Source organism: Rhizoctonia solani, chromosome 7 (assembly GCF_016906535.1).
Source record: "Rhizoctonia solani chromosome 7, complete sequence".
Classification (NCBI taxonomy): Eukaryota; Fungi; Basidiomycota; class Agaricomycetes; order Cantharellales; family Ceratobasidiaceae; genus Rhizoctonia; species Rhizoctonia solani.
This window is the reverse complement of record NC_057376.1, coordinates 1,675,760-1,698,466: the sequence shown is the minus strand read 5'-3', so window position 1 is coordinate 1,698,466 and position 22,707 is coordinate 1,675,760. Positions and strand designations below refer to the sequence as shown.

Below are 22,707 nucleotides of genomic sequence, written 5' to 3'. Positions count from 1 at the left end.
ATCCGACAAGATTTTATGGTTCGATAGTCGCGCTAACTTTGTGCAATATCTCGAGGAATCCCACGCGAAAAATTCGGGCGATAGCAAGTTTCAAAGTTCTTTTCGCTGTACTTGGAGACGGCCGCGACTAGGTGAACGTTAGTGATGAGCAAGACGAAGGGTTTTAAATCCCCAGCCAACGTGATAAAGCTATGTCCCGAGCGACCCGACAAAACTCCTATACCAACACCGAACACTAGGACGAAATAGAGGTCGCCAACGCCAAGCCAAAACGAGAACGTGGTGGTGGCAAAGTCTGCTCCTCACGCCACCCACAAACACTTTCCAATCGACCCAATCAAGTCAAATTACATTTGCAGTGATCGACAAAACCATCGACCGGCCCGGGCACGGTCCACTCTGCATCTGTAGAGCCAAGTTTTGTCGTTTGCTCTTTCGAGACGGGAGCAGCGGCCCGCTGAAGCTCATCGGGTGGGACAGGGTTCTTAAAACCGATGGATATGCAAGGGTTCGTGAATATCGGCAGGCAGGATCTTACTTACGATCATCCATGGCTTTCTCATAATGAAATCAGATGGTCCAAAATTCGCATTGTGGGGTTTGGCCACCGGCTTGGTTGGTCGTCTTCCACGTAGGACGACCTTACGTACCAAACGTATGGGTAGTCTGATGGGACGGGCCCCGGTGCAGCTGAGTGCCTGGGTGTTATCAAGGGACTTGGTTGAGTGTGGGCAGGACGCCGAGCAAGAACGACGGCTTCGGATTGTATGCGTGGAAAACACGACTTTCATCCCAATGTAATCCATTAGCAAGATTGTGATATCGTATTGCTACAACTTCGGAGAAAAGGTTATTTTGACTTACGACTAGCCAATCAAAATTTAGGAACGAGCCAAAGTCAGATCACCAAGCTCATGAATTATTAGAGTCAGTCAGGGGTATTGTTCTCAAGTAGCGGCCACCACGTCAAAAGCGTATAAACCTAACCCAATCTCCTAAATGATCCAAAACCGGGAAAACAAATACCCAAAAGGTAGGTCTAACTCACCGGAATCGGATAGACTCTTGGCACATCGCAGATTTATTTATGTCATTGAGAACTTCTCACTTAATTATTTATGGTATTAGTGTTTGTGTGGGTGCGCCTTATCCTTACATAACTAACCCGTGGCCTCTCGGTGAGATCCTCAAATTAAGTATATGCTCACACATTCCCAGCTACTATCTTGACATCCTACGCTGACCGAGCCCGCCTGAACATTCCAGAGATCGAGTGCTATTCTCGTCAAACTGAGCGCCGAATCACTCGCGAAACGTTCATGGAACCGGAGATGCGAGATTACCTGTGTACACTGAAACTTATGTCTCCAAGTTATATGCAAACTTTTGACCAAAGGCAACGTTTTTTATACGGAACTTACCGAAATGCCTAAAGAGATGACATGGGATCGGGACTTCAGAATGTCTACACCTTCCAAATCGACACTGAACCTCAAGTTTGGTCGAAAACGTCGACCGAGATACAGCGGTTAAAACTAAAGCACGATGGGGGTTTCGGGCCCGGTTGGACACATGCCCGAACGTTAGCGACAACCCAAGCATCTTCACAAGGATCGCTCCTTACATTGCGTGGCTAAGCATCTTGCGTCGAAGCGAATCCATGGGTATGTTCTAGTACATCCAAATGGGACAAACTTTACCAGACGAGAGCTTTGTTAGGTTCCCGAAAACAAAAACTCACGTGGAGGCCACTGTTCTGGTCTGGATTCGAACATGGTATATGGTGCTGAACCATTAGTTTGAGACTAGCGAAGCCCCAAGCACCTAAGCGCAAGCCGAGTCAAGCCGTCGGCTCAAAAATGTCTCAGGATCATTCACGTTGGGCGCTCTTATTGTGATCTTGTCTGGGATGCTATTTTGGGACGACTGGGAGCGATACTATCTACTGGTGTGCCTATATGCATCGCTGATCTGCTATGAATCGATGGCCATGATGCACATCCATCCTTCGATCTGAACGACCTCGATTCTTGAAAGAGGTATGGGGCTTTTCAACCGAGCGGAACTCGTAAGACCGTGTATGCGCAAGCTTATATAGACGATTACGCACGCATGTACTCCCCATAAAGTGACGTTTCAACGCAAACCCATCAAGAAGTGCCAGGGGTAAAATTCAGTGCACTGTGCCACAGGGAAGAAAAGATATATTGAGTCCCCGGTATCTTTGTGATTTTATGAGGGCGAGGGCGAGGAAGAGGCCGACCCCGAGCTCTCCGGTTCGGGGAGGCGACTTTCCCCAGTTATTCCTTAAATTAAAATTCTCATTCTTCCCCCACTTCTCCTTCCTCTACTTTGTCATCTCCTAAACCAACACACAGACTCGAATGTACCTCCCTCTCTCCCCTCCGGCGTCCATGCGTACCCGGAACATTCCTACACACGAACCCCATGGCCACAAATGACTCACCTTCACACTAAAGCCCGTTCGTGGGTCGGTCATATCATGCTTATCTTCTATTTAATTTCCGGGTACAGGCACATCACTCCTGTCCATATCGTGTCTCGAAAATTCCTTGCTGTAATATCTAACCACTCTTGTCAATTTCCTTATCGAACTTTGAGGGGAGGGGAGCTAGACTTGGCGTAACATGTATTAACGCGACTCGCGCGGGCAGGATTTAATCCGTGATCCCGGTTTTTATAGGTCTTTCCCCTCGAAACTTGGGTTGGGGTTGAACCTAATATAAGCCCTCTGTTTGATATTTGGGTTGAGAGCAGGGTGAACTTACTAGATAAGCCTAAAAGAATACTTACACACGAGTCAAGTTGCTGATGTAGTTCCAATTTGCGGGGCTGGGCTTTCGAAGTCTTTCTTGACAACATTTAAACTTACGCGATGAGTGGCTAGGGCCATCAACGGAGCCACGCTAAAGGGAACACAAAGTCAGTTTCACTCGCAAGTACTCCAGATGTACTGCAGGTGTTTCGGGCTTGCTGAAGGCTTTGTCGCTCCTACCAGTATAGGGATCCTTGTGTCAGGCTCCACAGTATCTCCTAAATAATTCTCATCTACCAAATATGACGTTTCAGTCGGTTCGGGTGCCCATGTGGGCCAGGTTCAAGGAGTTAAATAGCAATAGAAACTTGAATAAATAATACGTGCGTCCAAAGAGATATTAGTGAATACGTGCGTCAATTCACTCGTCTACAGTGCTAGGCGGTACTGGTAGAACGAGATGCCAAGGACATCTAGTCTAGAGTAGTTATATCGGGATGATGGAGGAGGGGGGCGTGATCCAAAACAAGAAAAAAGTAGTAACCAGACTAAAAAAAAAGTTGAACAAAAAAAGGTCAACAAAAAAGAATGAGAAAAGTTCCTTGTGTCAAACAAGCCATCGGATTGGAGGTAAAAGACAGACTACTAAAAGACGGGGGAAACACTGGGTTGGGGGGGGGGGGGGAGGCAACGCACGTATTGTGACACAAACGACCACTCTCGATCTTTCTACCGCTTTCCTCTCTTTGATAGTCCCTGACCATTGCGGTTACTCCTTTATCTGTGTTCCGGGTACAAGTCGTTTAGACTCGTTGACTCTGCAGATATAATTATAATTAGTAACCGAGGAGATTGAGATTGAGGACAGATCTCACCATGCCACTGTATCCCATACCAGCACCCTGTTCAGCCAACTTGCGTTGCCTGAACGCCTTGCGATACTTGGTACGCTCGTACGTGACAAGACCGACCACAATCAACGCAATGACGGAGATACCGGCAAACACACCCAACCCGATCGGCAAGACCTCGAGTTTCTTTCCAGGAAGCGTGAACTGAGTAGTCGAGGGGGAGGATTCAGCCTGAGCGGGCGTTGGGGTAGTGCTGACGGCAAGAGGAGTGGTAGCCGATGGAGCTTGATCTGGTGCTGCCGATGCGGAAACAGATGCAGTTGTCGAGGCAGGAGGGAGAGAAGAACCGGATTTGGTTTCGGTACCCTGTTTTCAGGGATAAGGTTAGAGATTAATATATGTTTATTTTTGGAAGGTGGTAGAATTTGAGTTTTTGGGCGTTACTCACGATTTCTTTGGCTGGTCCGCCTGCGGATGAGGAGACAGCCGAGCTGGTTGCTTGGGGCACAGAGGAGGTTACCGCTGCAGAGGTCGAGGTAGCAACGGCGGAGGATGTAACAGCCGAAGAGGTAACAGCAGCAGCAGAGGTTGAAACCGCCGCGCTGGTAGAGACCGAGGTGGAAGTGGGTGCTGCACTGGTCGAAACAGCAGAGCTGACAACTGCAGAACTGGTCGAGACAGCTGCAGATGTGGATGCGACAGATGTGGAAGCAACAGACGAGGTAGAAGCGCCGGAAGTGGTAACGGAGGAAGACGAGGCAGTGACGGTGACTACTACTGTGCTCGTAGTGCTGACAGGGCGAGTTACACCTCCACTCGCGATTTGCGTTACAACAACCGTGCTTGTCGTCGATGCGCTCTGGGCGGGCGGCGCACTTGGGGCCAGAACGGATGACGCAGGTACAGTCGTTACGGCCGGTAACGTCGAGGACGAACGAATAAGCTCTGCTTTGCAGTTCCTTTCCTCCCTAACCAGATTCTGTCCATTCTCAATGACCGGTGTAAGAGTAATAGTGCACGTTTCGACGACGGTCCCGGCAAATCTAAGTGGCTGTCAGCATACACACGCACACACGCTCCGTAACCCCAATAAAATACCCACGTTTCAGCAGAGCGTGTAGTAGTAACAGTAGTAGGCCCACTGAACGGGGTTTGGCGAGCAAGTAGTTGTCGTTTCAGACGAGCAACTCGATTCTCGCGAGCGTCTACAACGCCCAAGACGATGGCAAGAACAGCAAAAATAAAGAAAAGCGCACGCATATTGGAGGCCTGCTCCGGCGGGACGAGGTTGAAGAGAAAAAGAAAAGAGAAAAAAGAGAAGGAGGGAAGGGCGAGGGGGAGAAGAAAACGGATCGTCGACCGGGACGAGTTGGGGAGAGACTATCAGGGCGTCTAGCAACTCGCCATGAATTTCACAGAGGGCTCCAGAATGCGCCGTCGCTACGTTTGGCCCGCTTTGTCCTCAATTTCATATACCGCAGCAACCTCTCGATTTGGCAACTAAGTACACTATGCTTTTGGCCTTTGTTTAACAAGAACCCGTGTATTAAAGTAACCACAATGGTGAGTATAGGCTGACTAACAACGCAACATATACAACTAATGTTAATCTTCATCATCCGCACCGGTGCGGCCAACCATCCCGCCCTCCACCGCACGATACTCTAGGCCGCCTCGAACACGCCGCTGCCGCCCACGCGAGACAACTTCAAGCGCACCAGCAACCGGATTCCACCGCTCGAAAGCAAAGCATATAGCTGCGTTGAGTATCGCTCCTACCAGCAGCGTTCGCTTCGCACCCGTCGGGATCTCCATAAGATTTAGTAACAATCGGATAGGTTGCGGGGGTGCCAACAATACAAGGGTGCTAAACGCCGTTAGCGCCACGATAGAGGCCATGAGTAGTCCTGTTATTGTATCCCGAGATACCAAAACGGAAATTCACAAGCGTGGAAGTAATAATCGTAGAGACACATAACATATAAACCGTCAGTCACTCGCACCATATCTTGCCCAAGACACAAACTCGTACCATTCGTCCACATGGGCTTTCTATAAGGCGGACCAATGCTAAACACAGCAGCGACGAGGACATATTGGAAGGAAGATATCAAGAACAATGCCGTATTTTCGAAATTGTCGTGCTTGAGCTCTCCCGAGCCCGAAGCCGGCTCTGGTGGGGTGTACCTGCCGAAATGAAACGGGCGCGGGGGAAGGCGGCGAGGTACAACCGTGTGGGGTAGCGGCCAAACGAAGAGTGGCGATAATAAAGTGCGTCATAAACGCAACCACCCTAGTCAGCCATCGCCTACCCCAGCCATACCCACTCAAGACTCACCATTCCTGCCCCCTAACCCACCAAAACGCCCAAAATTGGAACGCACTCGTAATCACGATCTGACCGATGATACTCGACAGGACCTTTTTAGAAACAAGCGATGCGGTTGGGCGCTTGGGATATATGCGCGAGTACGGTAATGTTCGGCCCACTAGGATTGGGAGTTGCAGCCACATTATACAAATAATAGGTTTAACCATGCACGGAATGAATGCGCAGTCAAACAATCATCAGCGGAGGACAAGAATAAAAAAGCTCGATCAGCATTATGCACAAAAGAGTCGAAATCAAATTAACCCACTCGTGACTGCAATAGGGATAATAATGAACAAATCAATGTACAAAAACTGCGAGGTGGCCGCAATGTCAGAACAAAGGTCGATTCACGAAATGAAACATTACGTACTTGAAAGTCTCCTAGTGAACTTGCAAAGGAGTATAGCAATGTGACGGTGGTAAATTGTATAAGCGAATACAGCGCCCTAAGCTTATTTCAGTATAGAACAAAGAAATCAAGGTAAGAAGGCGACGCACATGTATTTGAAGCAGCTAAAGCTCGTCACAAGCGCAGCACGCCCTTCTCGAATAACCTCGATCACACATCCAATATCAGGCGTGCGGCTCGTGAACGGTGCGGCAACGCTCGCTTCGGCTTCCGACAATGAAAGACCAACGTCGGCAGCTTTGAGAGCGCCGCAGTCGTTGGCACCGTCTCCACAGAAACAAACAGTATATCCAAGGGATTGCAGACGCGATACGAGCTCGTGTTTCTCGTCTGGGGACATCCGTGCAAAGATTTGCGCCTTGACGAGCATCTGTTTGGGGATGAATGAGTTTGGGCATGTTGGGGTTTGAGTGCGAATGATGTCATACCCTTTGGAGTGTTTCTAGCGGAGCATGGTTCACCATCCACCTGAATACATCTCCCGAGACGGCAAGCGTATAATCCTGATATGCGATTTCTTCTTCGATCGTATGGTGTGCGCGTGGAAGAAGGGGCTTGAGACTGTAGTCGTCGAGTGTCAGCGTGGCGTCGTCAACCGAACTCCAATGAAGCTTTGACTGCGCAGTTTGAGCATTGCCTATTGTCAAGGTTAGTCGATGGTATCACCGAACAGGACCCGACATACCTTCTGAGAATACTGCATAAAATACATGTGCGCTTTGACTGATCAGTCCACATTCACGAGCCACACTAACGGCTGTTCGTCTATATGCAAATACAAAGTCAGCGCACTTTCACCAAAGATTACGACCAGACTTACGGGTTATCGCCAGTAACCATCCGGCATACTAAATGCGCGTCTCTCAACGTCTGAATCGCAGGAGCAGTCCCTGGCTTGAGCTTGTTCTCGAATACAATAAGACCAAGGAACTTGAGATTCGATTCGGCTTGCTCCCTAAACAATCAACTTAGCACGCGCGGGAGAGGGGGTGTGGGGAACAACGCACCGTTTCATTTTTTGGGCCCGAAGCCAGGACAACCCCTCAATACTCTTTCCAGCCAACGCAATAACACGATACCCATGTTTCGTATAGTACGAAAGCATATCCTCATAATCTCCAGGGACTGCAAAGCATCAGCAGAGAAACCAATAAATCCAATATTAAACTTACACGACTCGGGATCGCAGATTTCACCCATAACCTCGGGCGCGCCCTTGACATAGATCTCCATACTGCTACTCTTTAACCGTTTGACGACCACGCTCATTCGTCGAAGGGCAGAAACAAACTCGAACGTGCGGATCACTCCCAGTTCCAAAAAGTGTGCGTGCTTAAGACGGGCAGAAATTCAGCTAAATAAAGTCAAGGTGGACAGAGTGTGGAGATACGTACTCGAGTGCCGGTTTTCATTGCGTCCTCTAGTCTGAATTTGCCACCGCCGGGCGGCCGAACGATAGTCTGTACCAAGGTCGCAGGTCGCTCTGGGCCTCCTTCTCCCGCACCCACACTCGCACCTCCGCCTCCACTTCCACCTCCACCACCGACTTTGCCTTCTTCAACCTCCCACCCAGTGAAATCAAACATCTTCACGTCCAACGGATCACCGATCACTTCTCCATCGACGACTTTAAGTTGGTGGCACGTCGTCAAAGCATGTACGATACTGATTTTCTCTCGACCTCGCGGAAGAGGGAGCTCATGCACCGACTGGACGAGTTCTCCAAACATGCGTTGGTCCGAACCTGTGTTCGTCCAGTCAATATCAACACAGTATGTAGATTTGGCAAGAAATAGATGGAAACAATGGATAGGGGGAGCCCTTCAAATCAAAAACAGGAAAGCGAGAGGAAAACTCACCTTCGATTCCTCGCACACCCAACACATCCAATCCGTCCTCGGTCAAGTCCCCGTCTTATCAAAGCACACCACGTCGACTTTGCCACCCACGTTCACCCGCGTGGGCGCGATGCAGAACACGCCGGCTTTGCGGAGACGGGAGATGGCGAATGCGGTGCCGATCGAGAGGGTTGCTGGGAGAGCTGGGGGGACGACAATGGTGATGAGGTCTAGTGCGCGAACGAGGATTGTTTGCCATGCGATCTGGGGGTCGGGTGGTTAGCCATATGCATGTAGGTTGAAATGCAAGAAAAGGTGTGCGAATTAATAAGCTGTAGCAAGAGAGGGACGAGTGGGACGACAACATAGATAAAATAATAGGCCGAGTTGCCAAGACGAGCCGACGACCAAATAATCCCAATTCAAAAATAATCCACCCAAGACTTACCCCGAGTTTAACAAACTGCACAGCGCTGGCCATGAAGCCGAGAACGGCGATAATGGCAAGTACACCAATGAACCTCATCGAGTCACGATAAAACTTGAAACCCATAGGTTTAGGGAAAAGCATCGAACGGACAAGGGCGCCTTTGGTTGTGTTGAATCCTATTAAAAGATAAATGCATCAAATATAAAGTTGCGAGTGACATGAATGAAACCAAGCACGTACCGGTTCTGACAACGATCCCAATCGCGTCCTCTCCAGCCCCGGATCCACGAACGCGAACGACCCGGGTCCCGGCATACAAGAACGACTTGGCAAGTTCAGGTCCGACGTCCGCATCGTTCTTTCCAGCGCCCTACATCGTTCGTACTGCTAAGTAACCCTGCACCCGCCTGCCGAGTGTTAACATGTGAAACAGACTCACGAGCACGTAGCTCTTCACTCCGCCTTCTGTAACGGGAATCTTGCTGACAGGCACGCTTTCCCCGGTCAACATGCTCTCGTTTACGATCGCGTCTCCGGAGAGGAGCAGGATGTCTGCTGGGACTGTGTGCAAAGTCGGCGAGAGGAGGGAGATTGTGTCCCCAGGGACGAGGTCCGAGGATAATTTCGTTTGCCCTGTTTGTCTCGAAGCGTCAGTGTTTGAACCACTTGCGGGTAGAAAACAAGTAGAGACATACATTCACCGTCGACCTTGACGCCTACATCGCACCTGAACCGACTCATCTCTCATCTTTGCGATTGTCTTTTTCGTTTCGACCAAAGTCGTCACCACAGACAAACATGAGATGAGAGCGATGCAGAATGCGTAATAATAATAGTCATCCAGGGACCAGAGAAGAATAGAGGCGATTTGGAAGACGTAGAATGGGTGCAGGACCTATCGCACGAGCGGTTTCAGCCAATCAAGAATCGTCCCAAGGTGGGAGAAAAGGCCTTACCTCGTCGATCAAGAGTGCGCTTGTACTCTTTGCCTCGATTTCGACCTCGTTTGCTCCGAATGCCGTTGTACGTTGGTCTCGTGTGCCCGTAGTCAGCCCTCCTGTGATTGAGGAGAGGTTCGGCCAGTTCGGTCCCGCCAGTTGCTAGATTCGGGTCGTGTGACATAAAGTTCCAGGCCATATTTGACAAATTGGGTGATGCGGAGAAAGATAATAGTCAAATATGTGTAATGTGAACTAAAAAATTGACGTACCGTAGCATGGCGAATTTCCTTGACCGAGGGTCGAGCACGAATCGATTGTACCTGTAGTCCACAAACGAAAGAGTGCCCATGGCTTCTCCCTTTCCAAGCCCGTTAATTTCGGTAGGTGGCTTGAGCGTGCTGTTTGACCCGTTGAGATTAGACCCTCCGTTTGAATGCCCGTTGGCTGGGGTCCCGCTGATGTTGGACCTAATGCTTGGATCCCTGGAAGCAAGCTTGGTCAAGGCTGCTTCGGCTGGTGTAGAGTGTCCGGGAGTAGGATTGGCAGAACCATTGTTGAAGACTGTGTCCAAAGGATAAGGGTATGAGATAGTGTTAATATCGACCATAAGGAAATCTGCGTGTTCGGTCTTTTGCTCGATTAATTAGCTGCCTAATCGGGAGTAGAGATAGAGATTTACCTCGACGACCACAAAATCCGCATCGGGAAAGCCAACTTCGCGAGCTACGAAGCGGAGCCACATGGTTGGGACCCAGCGTCCGACCAGAGCGAGGGTGCCCAATGAGAGAATGGACAAGGCGTACCATACGAGATTTCGCCATGCGACTCGGGTGTATCCCGTAAGCCGCAGATGGGCATCTTCGTCGGCTACGTATACGTTCTGCCTGGACTCGGGTAAAGTAGCGTCAACGTCATAGAGAGAAGCGGGGGGAGAAATGTCGATGCGTGTGTCTCCGAAAAATGGGTCTCCACCTGTGATGATTGGCAAAGAAGCGGTTGGAGAAGGGAGAGGAGAGCCAGATACGTCGGAGCCGAGTGGAATGTCCCATTGGCCGACTGAAGAGGCTTCGGATGTGCGACGGGAGATACCAGGGCGGGTGTCTTGGGTTTCGGTCCTGAACAGCCCCGTGAACGAGGCAAACATACCGGTTCTGGCAGCGCGTTCGGTGTCTTCTATGCTCGGGCTCTCTAGCTGCACAGCCCCCTCGTCGCCTGAAAGTGCATCCGCATCGCTCACGGCCCGACTATCGATGCTTGCTCTTCGGCTCCCTATGCTCCGACGACTAGATATACTCCTCCTCCGACTGTCTATGCTCTTACGTCGGCTGTCTCGACGCCATAGGGGTCTTTCTCGGTGGAAGCTGGAGACAGAGCTGGGGACGAGAGCTGCTTGAGGACCGCCAAACACCGCACCTTCATCGTCGTTATCGCCGTATGCGGAACCGATTTGGGAGTCTCGACGGCGCCTGGTGGATGCGTGGGCAGCGGCCCGGATATCCTGAGGGGATGCGCCCTCTGTATAGTCGTGCATTCTCCCCACGCAACAAATCCCAGACAGGTGGTCGAGGCAGAGTCCAAGCGCAAGTCAACTTACCTAACATATGACGATTCTAAATCAACGAGATGTGAATTGCAAAGGACCCTGATTGTACGGAATGAACCCCAGTGTCTATTTACTTTACACGACCACTGCCATAATGGGCTGGGAACCCCTCCCGTTGTTGTTGTATGGCTTTGCCATCCACCCACTGAGCCATGCATCTCCAACTACCAACGACCGCGTGTCGTCGATTGGTCCTCCCCGACTCGAGCTCGATGCAATACCCGAACACGCACATCGCAATCCCCACTTGGCCCGTCTCGACGTTGGCGATGAGATTTACGCGTTCGAGGCATGGAGAGACGCTGGGCCCACTTGGTATCGCGGGTGAGTCTCAACAATTGCGTAATAACATGATTTGGGTCTGAAACTGTCCAAGGTACATTGTCTGTACATCCAACACACCATCGGCCCCAGCTCCACCCGACCCCTCCCCTGCCCAATCTACCATCCTGGGCATCCCTCCGGCCCAAGACAACACAACAGTCGTGGAAGATCCCCAAGTGACGATCGGAATATTCCCCGCTACGCACGTCCACATCCGCGATGAACTCCCAGACGCAGAAGGCCGTCTCGCAACCATCATCGCTCACTCCCAGTCCCATCCTCGCCCAGGCCTTGCACCCCAGCAGGCTTCCACATGGCCACTCTCCAGGAAGAACCTGATTCGCCTCGCTCCCCTCTACACGAAAAACCAGAGGCTCCAAGGCCGACCCTCAAGTCCGGCGACGAGACCGCTCTGGGTCTAGTTGAACCGCTTGTCGATGAGATTGCCTCGGCTCTGCGCGAATGGCACGCTCGCCTGTTCACGTACCTTGCTAAACGAGACTACCGAACGTTCACTTCGGTCCGAGAACATATCGACGCACTCCATCTTGGCCGGCGCCAACTCTTGCTAGGGGGATGAGCTCCGAGGAATCCGCCGCGCTAAGACGAGAATGCGTCATGCGCCTCGTACGGGGCAACGTCGCCCAGGGACTCGACGTGCTTGTCCGTCACCCGGCAGGGGGAGGCCTCGTAGGCGTCGAAGTCGACTTTTCCCAAGGCAAAAAAGCAGACGTTACGAATTGGGTCTCTACCATTCGGATGTACGCCATGCAATGTGCCTTGGCCTACATAGACGCCCAGACCCAGAGCTATAAACCGTCGGCGCTGGGCCCGATCCAGGATTTGTTCTTCCCCCTCCTGCTCCTGCCCTATTGAGCAACCCGCAGTCGCAGTCTCGTGGTAGAAAAGAAGAAACGACCCGTCCAAAGTTCCATCACATCCTTCTCGACCTGCGCGCGTTCGTAGCCGCACCCTGCGCACCAGGCGAATACACCGAACTCTTCTTTTCGCTCTATTCCAAAGCCGGCGCATCGTTCGTCACCGAAGACTTTTGCGTCATACTCAATCGCAACGGTGTGCGCGGAGACGAGACACATACCGCGGGGTCCCCCATATCGAACGGAGCACCCTCGATCGGTCTGGCCAGAGGCGAATCTACCGATGGGACGATCGGAAACCGGAAGCTCCGATTCGCACGCTCTTTACGGACTTGGGATCACACGACCTCTCCGAGGGACTCGTGCTCGTATGCCGGATCGTAAGGCGCGGTGGGATGAAACTCGCCCCGGACGGCGAAGCCGAGAGCCCGGGTAAACCAGGAATGGGCACCATCGAAGAATCAAACACGCTTGGGCTGGGGGCCGTATCTGAGCAAGGCCACGGATCGTTTTCGAGTGCGCGGTCGCCGAGACGAGGGAGCGAGCCGATGTACAAGTCGGTTTGGGAGGATAGTATGACCCAGCTCCCGCCCCCTGCGCAAACGAAACCGCGACGCAAGTCGAAATCGGAGACGGCCGAGGATTTGAGGCGACCGTTTGGATGCGCGGTGCTCGAGTTGGACTTGGGAGCCTCGACGAGGAAGGGGTTGGTCAGGACGCGAATACACGATGCCTATCTTTGTCCCCGTCGATGAAAGCCGGTTCTCAACGCTTCACCAAGATATCCTCCGAGCCGACGAACGGTGCATGGAAAAAAGTCCAAGGTAAGTCCCCCGCCTCCCAAGCCTTTTTTTCTTTTTGCATTTCAAAGATCGACGCACGGCGATTGATCGGGGAAAACCACAGGGCCGACATGATAGCCGTCACTCTCAAAACACTCTACGGCGACTCTGCCACACTCATCCACGAAAACCCGTCCCTGCTCCATTCGGTGCCTTTAACTTCGAGGTTGGGTTTCCCGGACGTGGTGTTCCCGGGAGACACCCGCAACGATGCGTTTATTAAGCTCTGGTCCGGAGAATTTCAGCACACGGGCTCGCCGGCGAGTTCGCTGACTCGCGCAAGAACGCGAAAGAGCATCGGTGCACTCGTCGGGGGGATGGGAGGGCTCGGCCCACCCAGCGTCGAAGTCTCGGTCCAAGTCCGAACTCGGGGCGGCCGAACACTCGACACGATCCTCTCAGCTGGATCCGGCCAGCCACCGCAATCCACCTTCCGCTCCACGGTGCTCTACAAATCCCACACGCCGAGCTACGGAGAGCTCGTCAAGGTCAAGCTCGAGGACGAGGCGGACCACTTGTTCTTCACGTTTCGGAACCGCCGCGGACCGGCCTTTGCGTTTGCCTATCTCCCGCTCTTCCCGGACGGGCGCGCGTTTGTCTCGGACGGGACGCACAGGCTCGTGTTGTACAAGACGGAAAAGATTGAAAGTGTTCAGCCGAAAGATTACTTTGGTGCGCCCGCGTCTGTCCCCGGTCCCAGCACCAAGATCGAGCTCGCGCCCGCGCTGGCGAGGGTGCTCCAGCCTACACGGGACGCGCTCGTCGTTCGCTCGTTCCTGTTTCGACCAAGTACACCCAAAACGCCACTCTGCTCTCTTGCTCAACTGGGAGCAAACCCAGGACAAGGACGAGCTCGCGAGCGTGCTGGGCAAGTTTACGTTTGTGGGCGAAGTCGAGATCGTCAAGTTCCTCCAGGACATATTCGACGCGCTCTTTGCGGTGTTGGTCTCTCCCCTCAACTCGCGCGGCGAGCTGGACGACTTGGTGTTTTCTGTGCTGGTCACTGTTCTGGGTATCATCCAAGACAGGCGGTTCAACAACTTTCAGCCTGTGCTGGACGTGTACATCGACCAGCACTTTTCGTGCGCTGCGGCCGCGGGACATATGATTCATTCCATGAACCGGCTGTTATCGAGCCCTAGCGGGGAGGAAACGCGAGTCCGTTGCGGGCGGCGTTGAAGGTGTGGCACTATGTGTTTCGGTTTATCGTCCGGGCGAGGCAGTTGCAGCAGTTGCATGAAGTCGGGATGGGTGTTACCTCGGAGCATTTAGAGGGGGCGTTTAAAAGAGAAGTCTTGGTACGTCGTTTCTTGTTGTACCCAGGGGAGGGTATTTTGGATAGAATTGACTCTGGTGTTAGGGACACTTGACGAAGTGAATAAAGTCATGGCGAGGACTTCACCGATATAATAGGCACACAAACTATTGCACTCCAACACTTTGCATCCATCCTTCCAGACCTGTCAATCGTTTTCGACCACCGAACTCGTCCCCATTGTAACGGGGTTTACCAATTCACTCGTTAGCACCAAGGGCAAACTCGTAGTTTGGAAACTCTTGATGTACATCCAATTCGTCCGGAGCTTTGTATTCGACGATCCAAAATCGCGTTCGCTCCTCGTCGAGTCGATCATCTCGTGGATCAAGCCCCATTTTGGCAAGTTTAACGAGTTCACTATGACTAGCGCTGGAGATTCGGATGCGGCTCGGGATGCGGCTCGAGTTGGGTGGCTGGAGACGACGCGGTTGTGTATAACGGTCGTGGCGGTTATGCTCGATAAGCTTCAGATGTGTTTGGTCGACCCTACGATTCGGGCCGATAGGAGGTTGTTCAGACAAGAAGAGGACAATGTGGAATTTCTGCTCTCCCTTCTCCCCAAGTGAGTCTCTTTTTTTTTTCAGGGACACCTCGCCAAGTTTATGAGCCTATTTTTCAAAGTCGCGATTTCCATCTTGAATCATGATGCCTATCCGACCAACGGCTAAACGTGAACATCATGGCTCATAAAGTTATTCTCAAGATGGCCGATCCCGTGGCCGTTATGCTCACCCGAGAGTTTATCCCCGAAGAGAACCATGCGGACCAGTTTGATGCCGCGCTTTGGTATGATGCCCTTGCGATGCTTATGACTTGTTGGCGAGCAATCAGTTGGTTATTGAAGAATTTGTCCGCAGGTGAGTATTCTGTTATTTCGTCCAGTACTGTATGCTCATGTGGCTTGGAAGAAACGACGTGCTGTTTGGAGGTTGGCTGGGGATCTTCGCGGAGAGGGAGCGAATATTTTGTTGAGGTTTGGCAGGCTATTGGATGGGGATGAAGCTGTCTCTGCTCAGGCGGGGGTTATTACACGCTATGGGGTAAGTCCAAGTACTTCCCCGACTCGATCCGCATTAATAATGGACAATAGGTATCAAATTACGCTCGCCTCGCTCGTCGATCCTGTCCTCGACTTGTGCCTAAGCCATCATGACCAGCTGCGAAACAATGCCGTGCAAATACTATACTCAATGATTGTCTCAGAGTTCCATGTCAGTGGACATTTCGAGTGAGTGCTGTTCACCTATCTTTTGGCTTGAATACTAAGGTTCTGGTAGTGACATCGAACACCGACTTGTGAACAAGTTGGATAAGCTCTACATGTCAGATACCAAAGGCGATGACATTTCCCGATCATTCTTTGTCGGACAACTCCGAGGTCTTTTCGACTCTTCCTCACTCGACCCAGTGCTACGAAGCCGCGTTGAGGATTTCCTAGACTCTGTCAACCTCTTCCTCGACCTCCTTATGAACGTACGAGAACTTCCGGACGGTGACGAGTACCAAGACGATCGTGTGATCGCTACTCTTCGACTCATGAACTATACTCGGAAGATCGGCCGAGACGAAATGTACATCAAATATGTGCATCAGCTGGTCAATATGCACCTCAATAGCGAAAATTATGTCGAGGCGGCGCTGACGCTCAAGCTTCATGCGGACCTCCACGAATGGGACATGCATGCGTAGTTGAAGCTCCATGGAACTGGACTTGCCCCGACAATCGCAGTTTGCGAGGAAAGAGTTGTATTTGTTAATCATCGAGTACCTGAGTAAGTTGCTCTGTTTACTATCTTGATTGGGCGCTCACCGACCGTAGGCAAGGGTAAGCCTGGGAAACGGCTGTTGAAATTTGTCGCGAACTAGCTACTCAGCATGCTGAGGTGTCCTTTGACTAGTGCGTATCGCGCGCGGCCCGTTAGCGAGTTTTGACTGATTTCATCTCAGTCGCCGGCTTGCAGAAATTATGGTTCATCAAGCCGCTTTACTGGAGCATATTGTAACGGACCAACGGTACTACTCTGAATATTTCCGGGTAGCATTCTATGGCATTTCCCAGCAGCCTTGCGTGACAAACAGTTCATTGTAAGCGGGTTAGTCTCCGTCCCAGTGGCAGTCTATTCATATGGCCCCAGTACCGAGGTTACGAGTGGGAAAAGTTTGGAGCGTTTTGTGAAAGAATGTTAAACAAAGTAGGCTTGTTCTCATTCAGATAGTGTCCATCTCTAATTGGTCTTCTTTAGCACCCTGAGGCGACACTATTGCGGACAACGACCGAACCCCCTGATGAAATTCGATTTGGTACGGCGCAGTACATTCAATGCACAGCCGTCACGCCAGAGCCAGACCGGACGCTTCCCGTGTTTACTAATCCAGACGTACCTATTGCCATTAGGACATACTATGAGCATAGGCATGTCGATCAACTTTTACATAAGACCAATACCTAATTCGTTTTTGCCTTTTATAGCTCACTGAATCAATTCAGTTTCACTCGTAGGTTTGTTCCCGAAGGCCATACGCGAAGTAACGATACTCGGGACGTGTGGACTGAAAAGACTGTCCTGACTACCGAAGAAATATTCCCGACGGTTCTAAGGCGTTCATGCGTGATGGACGTTGCCGTGACTCAACTCTCGCCTGTAGAGAATGCGTTGCAAGATGTTCGCCAAAAGACTTCCGAATTGGCTGCACTAGCACACCGGTATTCTGGCCTCGCCAAGTCGGGAGCTACCGTATCGACAAATGCACTCTCAATGGCGCTGAACGCCGTGGTTGATGCAGGCGCCGGTGGTAGTGTAACTTTGTTCCGAGAAGTCTTTATGGGTGGAGACTATCTTGCTAGCCATCCTGATAGCGCCCAGTCTATTCACCAATTAAAGGCTGCTATTGACAATCAAGTATGTTTCAGGCTTAGTTTTTAATTCCCGTGCTAATCAATAGGTTCGGCTAATTGATCAATGTCTTGCTTTGCACGAAGAACTTTGTCCAGCTGAAATGCTGCCATTCCACGAAAGTAAGTGCCATGGTGAAATTAGCGAGCCCCATTAACTTTGTACACACTTGCAGCATTGGTTCGCTTCTTCCGCAAGAACTTCCATGATGAGATTCAACGTTTGGCCTCGGAACCGTCCGAACTAATCTACCCCTAAGCGCTAGCCAAACCACAAACCACTTCCCGCACGCTCCTACGGTTACTACCGCCAACCACCATGATGGTGTATCGTCAATGTATCCCAAACGATCCGATTCCATTGCTGGTCGTCCTTCGTTCTCCCACTACCTCGCCAAACGTGGACATGTTGGGGCACCTTCCGTCAGCCTCTCTATTCCTATTTCACTTTCCTTCACTGCGTGAGAGGATTGCGTCTCCGACGGAACAACCGCTCGTGGGGTCGCCACCTACGCCTACCCATGCAACCGCCGTGTCACCTACGAGCACTCACCTCACACCACTACAGCGGAATATTGCCCACTTGAATAAGTATGGCTTGTCTGCCCCAGGAGCCTATGGGCAGAATGGCCAGACTAATCAGCCGCCTGCTTCTCCTGATGCAACATCTATTGGCTCCCTCGTTAACGTAGGTGTTGGAGCGCCGGGCCGGACTCATAGTGTTCGTGACACCAGCTCAGTATTCTCTAACCGAACCAAAGAGAGGCTATCTCGTTTGGGAAGTCTAGGATGGATGAAAAGGGACGCTTGATTTGTTTTTACCTTTTGACTTCGTTCTTCTTGGTTTTTTTTACCCCGATACATATTACTTTTCAATGATTATACCCCCAGGTTACAGAGCCGACACTCCTTCCTGATATGACTGTCCAGTACTTGCTTGCATACTTCCTTCGCTATCTGGTGACTCATGCTTTTTTTTACTCCTGTATAATTGTATCCGGATTATTCCCCGCCACAGTTTGTTCGTATGAATTGCTTATGTGTGGTTAATATAACAATGCGTTTGCAAAACCCAAGCAAGGTCTACCATGACAACCCGTGTACTATCGCTTGGCCTGGTTCGCCGCTTCCTTGCGAGTAGCGTCTTCCAAAAGCTGTGTATCGACACCACTGGCTGGCAGTTGCACGTAACGTATGACGGACCCTCGAATGAAGCAGTTTTGACCGCCATCTGTTCAATGGGTAAGGGTAGTCCGACAAGCAAGCCGACACTCCTTCCTGATATGACTGTCCAGTACTTGCTTGCATACTTCCTTCGCTATCTGGTGACTCATGCTTTTTTTACTCCTGTATAATTGTATCCGGATTATTCCCCGCCACAGTTGTTCGTATGAATTGCTTATGTGTGGTTAATATAACAATGCGTTTGCAAAACCCAAGCAAGGTCTACCATGACAACCCGTGTACTATCGCTTGGCCTGGTTCGCCGCTTCCTTGCGAGTAGCGTCTTCCAAAAGCTGTGTATCGACACCACTGGCTGGCAGTTGCACGTAACGTATGACGGACCCTCGAATGAAGCAGTTTTTGACCGCCATCTGTTCAATGGGTAAGGGTAGTCCGACAAGCAGAATGTCTAGACTAACCATGTGCGGATGACGCGCCTCGTCGTGAACTTTGATAGTGTCAAGGCGTACGTTCAAGAATCTTTTCAATATTATGTTTCAATCGAGCCAATGTCGCGTTTGTAAGATGACTTACTGGTCGACCGACTTGAGAACACCCGTAATGGAAAGGTCGTTTTTGAGTTCGACGGTGACTTCTTGGTCAGTCAAAGTCTTGAAGACAGAGAAAATCAACTACTCAGGTATTCTACATCAGTTTGTCAGTACAGCCATGAAAATATATTCGCTTGTGCGCACCATGGTAGGTCGAAGTTAAGCGCTAAGCAAAACACGGAATCAGATGGCGTTTGCGCGTGCTTAGTCATAATTGATCCAGCCAACTCATCGTGCGCTCCGAGTCAGCCATCCACCGCATGCTGGCAACCTTTTGTTTAGTTAAAAGACGATCGGTTCTCTCTAGACACGTCATATCTAGACGTATAAATCTTTTCCCCCCTAGCTTTCATACAAGTAGTATATTCAGGATGGCCGATAAATCCCATAACCCAGAATGGTTACAACCTCAGCGAAGCGACGAGCCTGTACTGAAGGTATACAATTCTCTTACCAAATCAAAGGTGAGTCTAAGCCAAAAATACCTGCCAAGAGCTTGATCCCGAACGATCATAGACCGAATTTATCCCCAGGAAAGGGCGAAATGTAACTTGGTATAATTGCGGCCCGACCGTTTACGATTCTAGTCATATGGGACATGCCAGGTAGGCAAATGACTTCCAAACTGTCTGTTTCTAGCCGAACTTGAAACAGTTTTTCTGCTATAGAAACTACCTTACTCAAGACATTATTCGGAGAATTTTGACGGACTATTTTGGATACGATGTGCACTTTGTGATGAATATTACTGACATTGACGATAAGGTACGCATAGTTGTACCAAGCTACAACTCAAATATCTTAGGGGATGTAGATCATTATCCGAGCTCGTCAACAACACCACTTGGATGGTCTTTCGACGAGTACACCTACAATAACTCAAGAACTCATCGACACTGTCCAAAATGCTTGGCTGGCATATCTTCACAAGCAACTGGTTAAGGGGTTGGAAGACAAAAGCTTGATCATATCTGGACAAGAAGAGTCCTCTTGGGCAAAAATCGAAACCCTCGCTCAAGACCCTACCTGGGTTCAAGCTGGGAATATGCGTGACGAAAAGTTCTTTATGCATCTTAAGGCACTCGTAAGTTACTTTTTTCTACTAAGCTATATGCGAACTCTCACCAAACATAGAGAGACACTCATGTCGCTATAACATCAGCTCAAAATAACGTGGGCTCTCCATCAGAAGCATTGATTACAGCTTCAGCACCTGTTCTTTCCCCTTATCTTGACGCACTTCACCTTGCTTCACCCAATGCCGCGCCGATCCCTTCACATCTTACCCGTGCTTTATCGGCATATTGGGAGCGCGCATTTATGAGGGATATGGACCTTCTTGGTGTCCGGAGACCGGACACATTGACTCGAGTTACCGAGTACGTCCCTGAAATCGTTGCGTTTGTGGAGAAGATTGTCTCCAGGGGATGGGCGTATGAAGCCGGAGGGAGTGTTTACTTTGATGTACGCGCGTATGACGGCGTCAACGGGCAAGATAAAGATTGGAAGCATATGTATGCGAAACTCCAACCCCACTCCAAGAACAACACGGCATTGCTTGAGGAAGGAGAAGGCGCACTCTCTAACCCAGAGTCTAAGCGTTCTCCAGCGGACTTTGCCTTGTGGAAGAGGTCGAAACCCGGAGAGCCCGAATGGCCCTCACCGTGGGGACCTGGTCGACCTGGTTGGCACATTGAGTGCTCAGTTATGGCTAGTGCTATCCTGGGTGATGGGATGGATATACACTCGGGGGATTGATCTTGCGTTTCCCCACCACGATAACGAGCTAGCTCAGAGCGAGGTAAGCAATCTGGTGCTCAGCAAAACCGGAACCTTAGGTTCATGTTTCGACGGTTTATACAGGCCTATCACGATTGCCAACAATGGGTCAATTATTTCTTGCACACAGGACATTTGCACATAGAAGGTCAGAAAATGAGCAAATCTTTGAAGAACTTTATCACTGTCGAGGTACGCGATCGTTCCGAATAACCGCACCGCAACCAAACTTAAAATGACCATCAGGATGCCCTCAAAATGTACAGTTCTCGCCAACTACGCTTGGCATTTTTGGCTCAACCTTGGAATGCGATGGACTTCAAAGAAAGCTTGATCCTTGAGGTCCGCTCACAGGAGACAGTTTTCAATGTGAGATTTCGCCTACTAATACCATGGGGTACTTCAGAGCAATAACCATATGCGAAGAATTTCTTTGCACTTGCCAGGGCGCTTGTGAGCGACGAAGAAGCCGCGGCTGAGAAGCCATCAACTGAAGAACCAAGGCACAACTACGGAGAGGCCGAGACTGAGCTGTCCGCATTGTAAGTCCAAGATTTCTTCCGATTTTCAGGGAAAATATTGATGGAATTTGGGGAATGTGCCTCATATTGTAACATATCATATATCCCCAATGTTCACTTTTCCGCTCTCTCACGCTACCTCGGTCCAAATCATACCCTATTCCTCCATTTTTTGTTCCTTAGTCTAGCACAAACTCAGCATGCGTACCGGGTTGCTCTGTGTGATTCTTTCAACACACCCGAGGCCATTCAACGAGTTCTCGAGCTCGTTTCCCGTACAAACATCTACGTCGCACGTGGTCGCTCACGCGTAAATGTCGGTGTTGTTGCACACATCGCTCGCTGGGTGACTGAGGCTCTCAGGGTGTTTGGCCTGAGCGGAGATACCACTGGAACCATTGGGTGGGGTACAGATGGTAGCAACACAGAAGGATTGGTTGATGTGAGTAAATTATTGTATTGCCCGGAACCAGTACGCTTACATGGACGCATATAGCGCGAAGCTTTACTAATGCCGTACCTCCGCACCCTCTCCGCATTCCGTGATTCCGTCAGGCAGCTTGCCATCTCTGGCGCTTCGGCCAAAGATATCCTCAAATTATGCGATAACTTAAGAGATGTTGATCTAATTCCTCTGGGCGTTGCACTAGACGATCAGGATGGTGGGTGGCAATATTCATGACGCCGTTTTCTCCCTGTTAATGAAAATCGTTGTTTTCAGATGGCAAAGCTCTGGTAAAATTGGTACCTGCAGAAGCACTCATCAAGGCCCGTGATGAGAAGCTTGCCCAAGCAGCAGAAAAGTCCGCAAAGAAGGCATCGCAAGCCGAGGCAGCCAAAGCCAAGCAAATGGCGAAACTTGAGCGGGGAAAGCTTCCTCCTACAGAAATGTTCCGGCCCCCGAATGTACCGGAGGGAACATATGGGTCTTGGGACGATCGTGGGCTTCCGTTGACAGATGCTACAGGTGCCGAGCTCCCCAAGAGCCGCTCTAAAAAGCTAGCGAAAGAGTGGGAGATTCAAAACAAAGCGCATGAAGAATGGAACGCATGGGTGGCTGGGGGCAGAAAGTGATCGTCTTAACATGCATATTAAATTTTGAGTGCAAAATCGATATCAATTATGTGAATCCGTATGTGCAGCGCATGGACGACC

General features: G+C 50.6%; 6 protein-coding genes across 6 annotated transcripts; 3 read left to right on the top strand and 3 right to left on the bottom strand.

The window, feature by feature from the left end:
• Window positions 1-3,579: 3,579 nt before the first annotated feature.
• On the bottom strand, window positions 3,580-4,887 carry RhiXN_06712 (uncharacterized protein; the record flags this gene model as incomplete). The annotated part of the gene is made up of 4 exons (XM_043326528.1): window positions 3,580-3,594; window positions 3,652-3,993; window positions 4,076-4,670; window positions 4,730-4,887. The coding sequence occupies 4 exons, from the start codon at window positions 4,885-4,887 to the stop codon at window positions 3,580-3,582; spliced, it is 1,110 nt and encodes a 369-aa protein (XP_043181960.1).
• Window positions 4,888-5,232: 345 nt separating this feature from the next.
• RhiXN_06711 (cation transport ATPase) lies at window positions 5,233-11,150 on the bottom strand (the record flags this gene model as incomplete). The annotated part of the gene is made up of 22 exons (XM_043326527.1): window positions 5,233-5,436; window positions 5,815-5,920; window positions 5,966-6,116; window positions 6,267-6,312; window positions 6,372-6,447; window positions 6,500-6,780; window positions 6,839-7,047; window positions 7,096-7,175; window positions 7,231-7,365; window positions 7,418-7,535; window positions 7,583-7,742; window positions 7,805-8,154; window positions 8,270-8,306; window positions 8,360-8,512; window positions 8,697-8,854; window positions 8,919-9,048; window positions 9,118-9,311; window positions 9,374-9,394; window positions 9,477-9,573; window positions 9,635-9,778; window positions 9,885-10,247; window positions 10,299-11,150. The coding sequence occupies 22 exons, from the start codon at window positions 11,148-11,150 to the stop codon at window positions 5,233-5,235; spliced, it is 4,065 nt and encodes a 1,354-aa protein (XP_043181959.1).
• A 166-nt stretch (window positions 11,151-11,316) lies between these two features.
• Window positions 11,317-15,150, top strand: RhiXN_06710 (Dedicator of cytokinesis protein 3; the record flags this gene model as incomplete). Its single annotated transcript, XM_043326526.1, has 10 exons — window positions 11,317-11,546; window positions 11,599-11,789; window positions 11,819-12,066; window positions 12,119-12,236; window positions 12,387-12,622; window positions 12,694-13,134; window positions 13,183-13,248; window positions 13,296-14,030; window positions 14,107-14,424; window positions 14,680-15,150. 10 exons carry the CDS (start codon window positions 11,317-11,319, stop codon window positions 15,148-15,150), a joined length of 3,054 nt encoding a protein of 1,017 aa, XP_043181958.1.
• Window positions 15,151-15,263: 113 nt separating this feature from the next.
• Window positions 15,264-18,288, top strand: RhiXN_06709 (uncharacterized protein; the record flags this gene model as incomplete). The annotated part of the gene is made up of 14 exons (XM_043326525.1): window positions 15,264-15,370; window positions 15,409-15,441; window positions 15,493-15,512; window positions 15,567-15,624; window positions 15,675-15,812; window positions 15,862-16,269; window positions 16,322-16,356; window positions 16,404-16,409; window positions 16,451-16,481; window positions 16,532-16,669; window positions 17,073-17,484; window positions 17,528-17,600; window positions 17,654-17,698; window positions 17,744-18,288. 14 exons carry the CDS (start codon window positions 15,264-15,266, stop codon window positions 18,286-18,288), a joined length of 2,049 nt encoding a protein of 682 aa, XP_043181957.1.
• A 655-nt stretch (window positions 18,289-18,943) lies between these two features.
• Window positions 18,944-19,399, bottom strand: RhiXN_06708 (U6 snRNA-associated-like-Sm protein LSm2; the record flags this gene model as incomplete). The annotated part of the gene is made up of 4 exons (XM_043326524.1): window positions 18,944-19,072; window positions 19,121-19,181; window positions 19,236-19,333; window positions 19,397-19,399. 4 exons carry the CDS (start codon window positions 19,397-19,399, stop codon window positions 18,944-18,946), a joined length of 291 nt encoding a protein of 96 aa, XP_043181956.1.
• Window positions 19,400-19,623: 224 nt separating this feature from the next.
• Window positions 19,624-22,626, top strand: RhiXN_06707 (cysteinyl-tRNA synthetase; the record flags this gene model as incomplete). The annotated part of the gene is made up of 12 exons (XM_043326523.1): window positions 19,624-19,716; window positions 19,769-19,857; window positions 19,921-20,017; window positions 20,067-20,336; window positions 20,387-20,978; window positions 21,043-21,053; window positions 21,116-21,223; window positions 21,278-21,400; window positions 21,458-21,573; window positions 21,736-21,994; window positions 22,049-22,214; window positions 22,274-22,626. 12 exons carry the CDS (start codon window positions 19,624-19,626, stop codon window positions 22,624-22,626), a joined length of 2,277 nt encoding a protein of 758 aa, XP_043181955.1.
• Window positions 22,627-22,707: the final 81 nt, after the last annotated feature.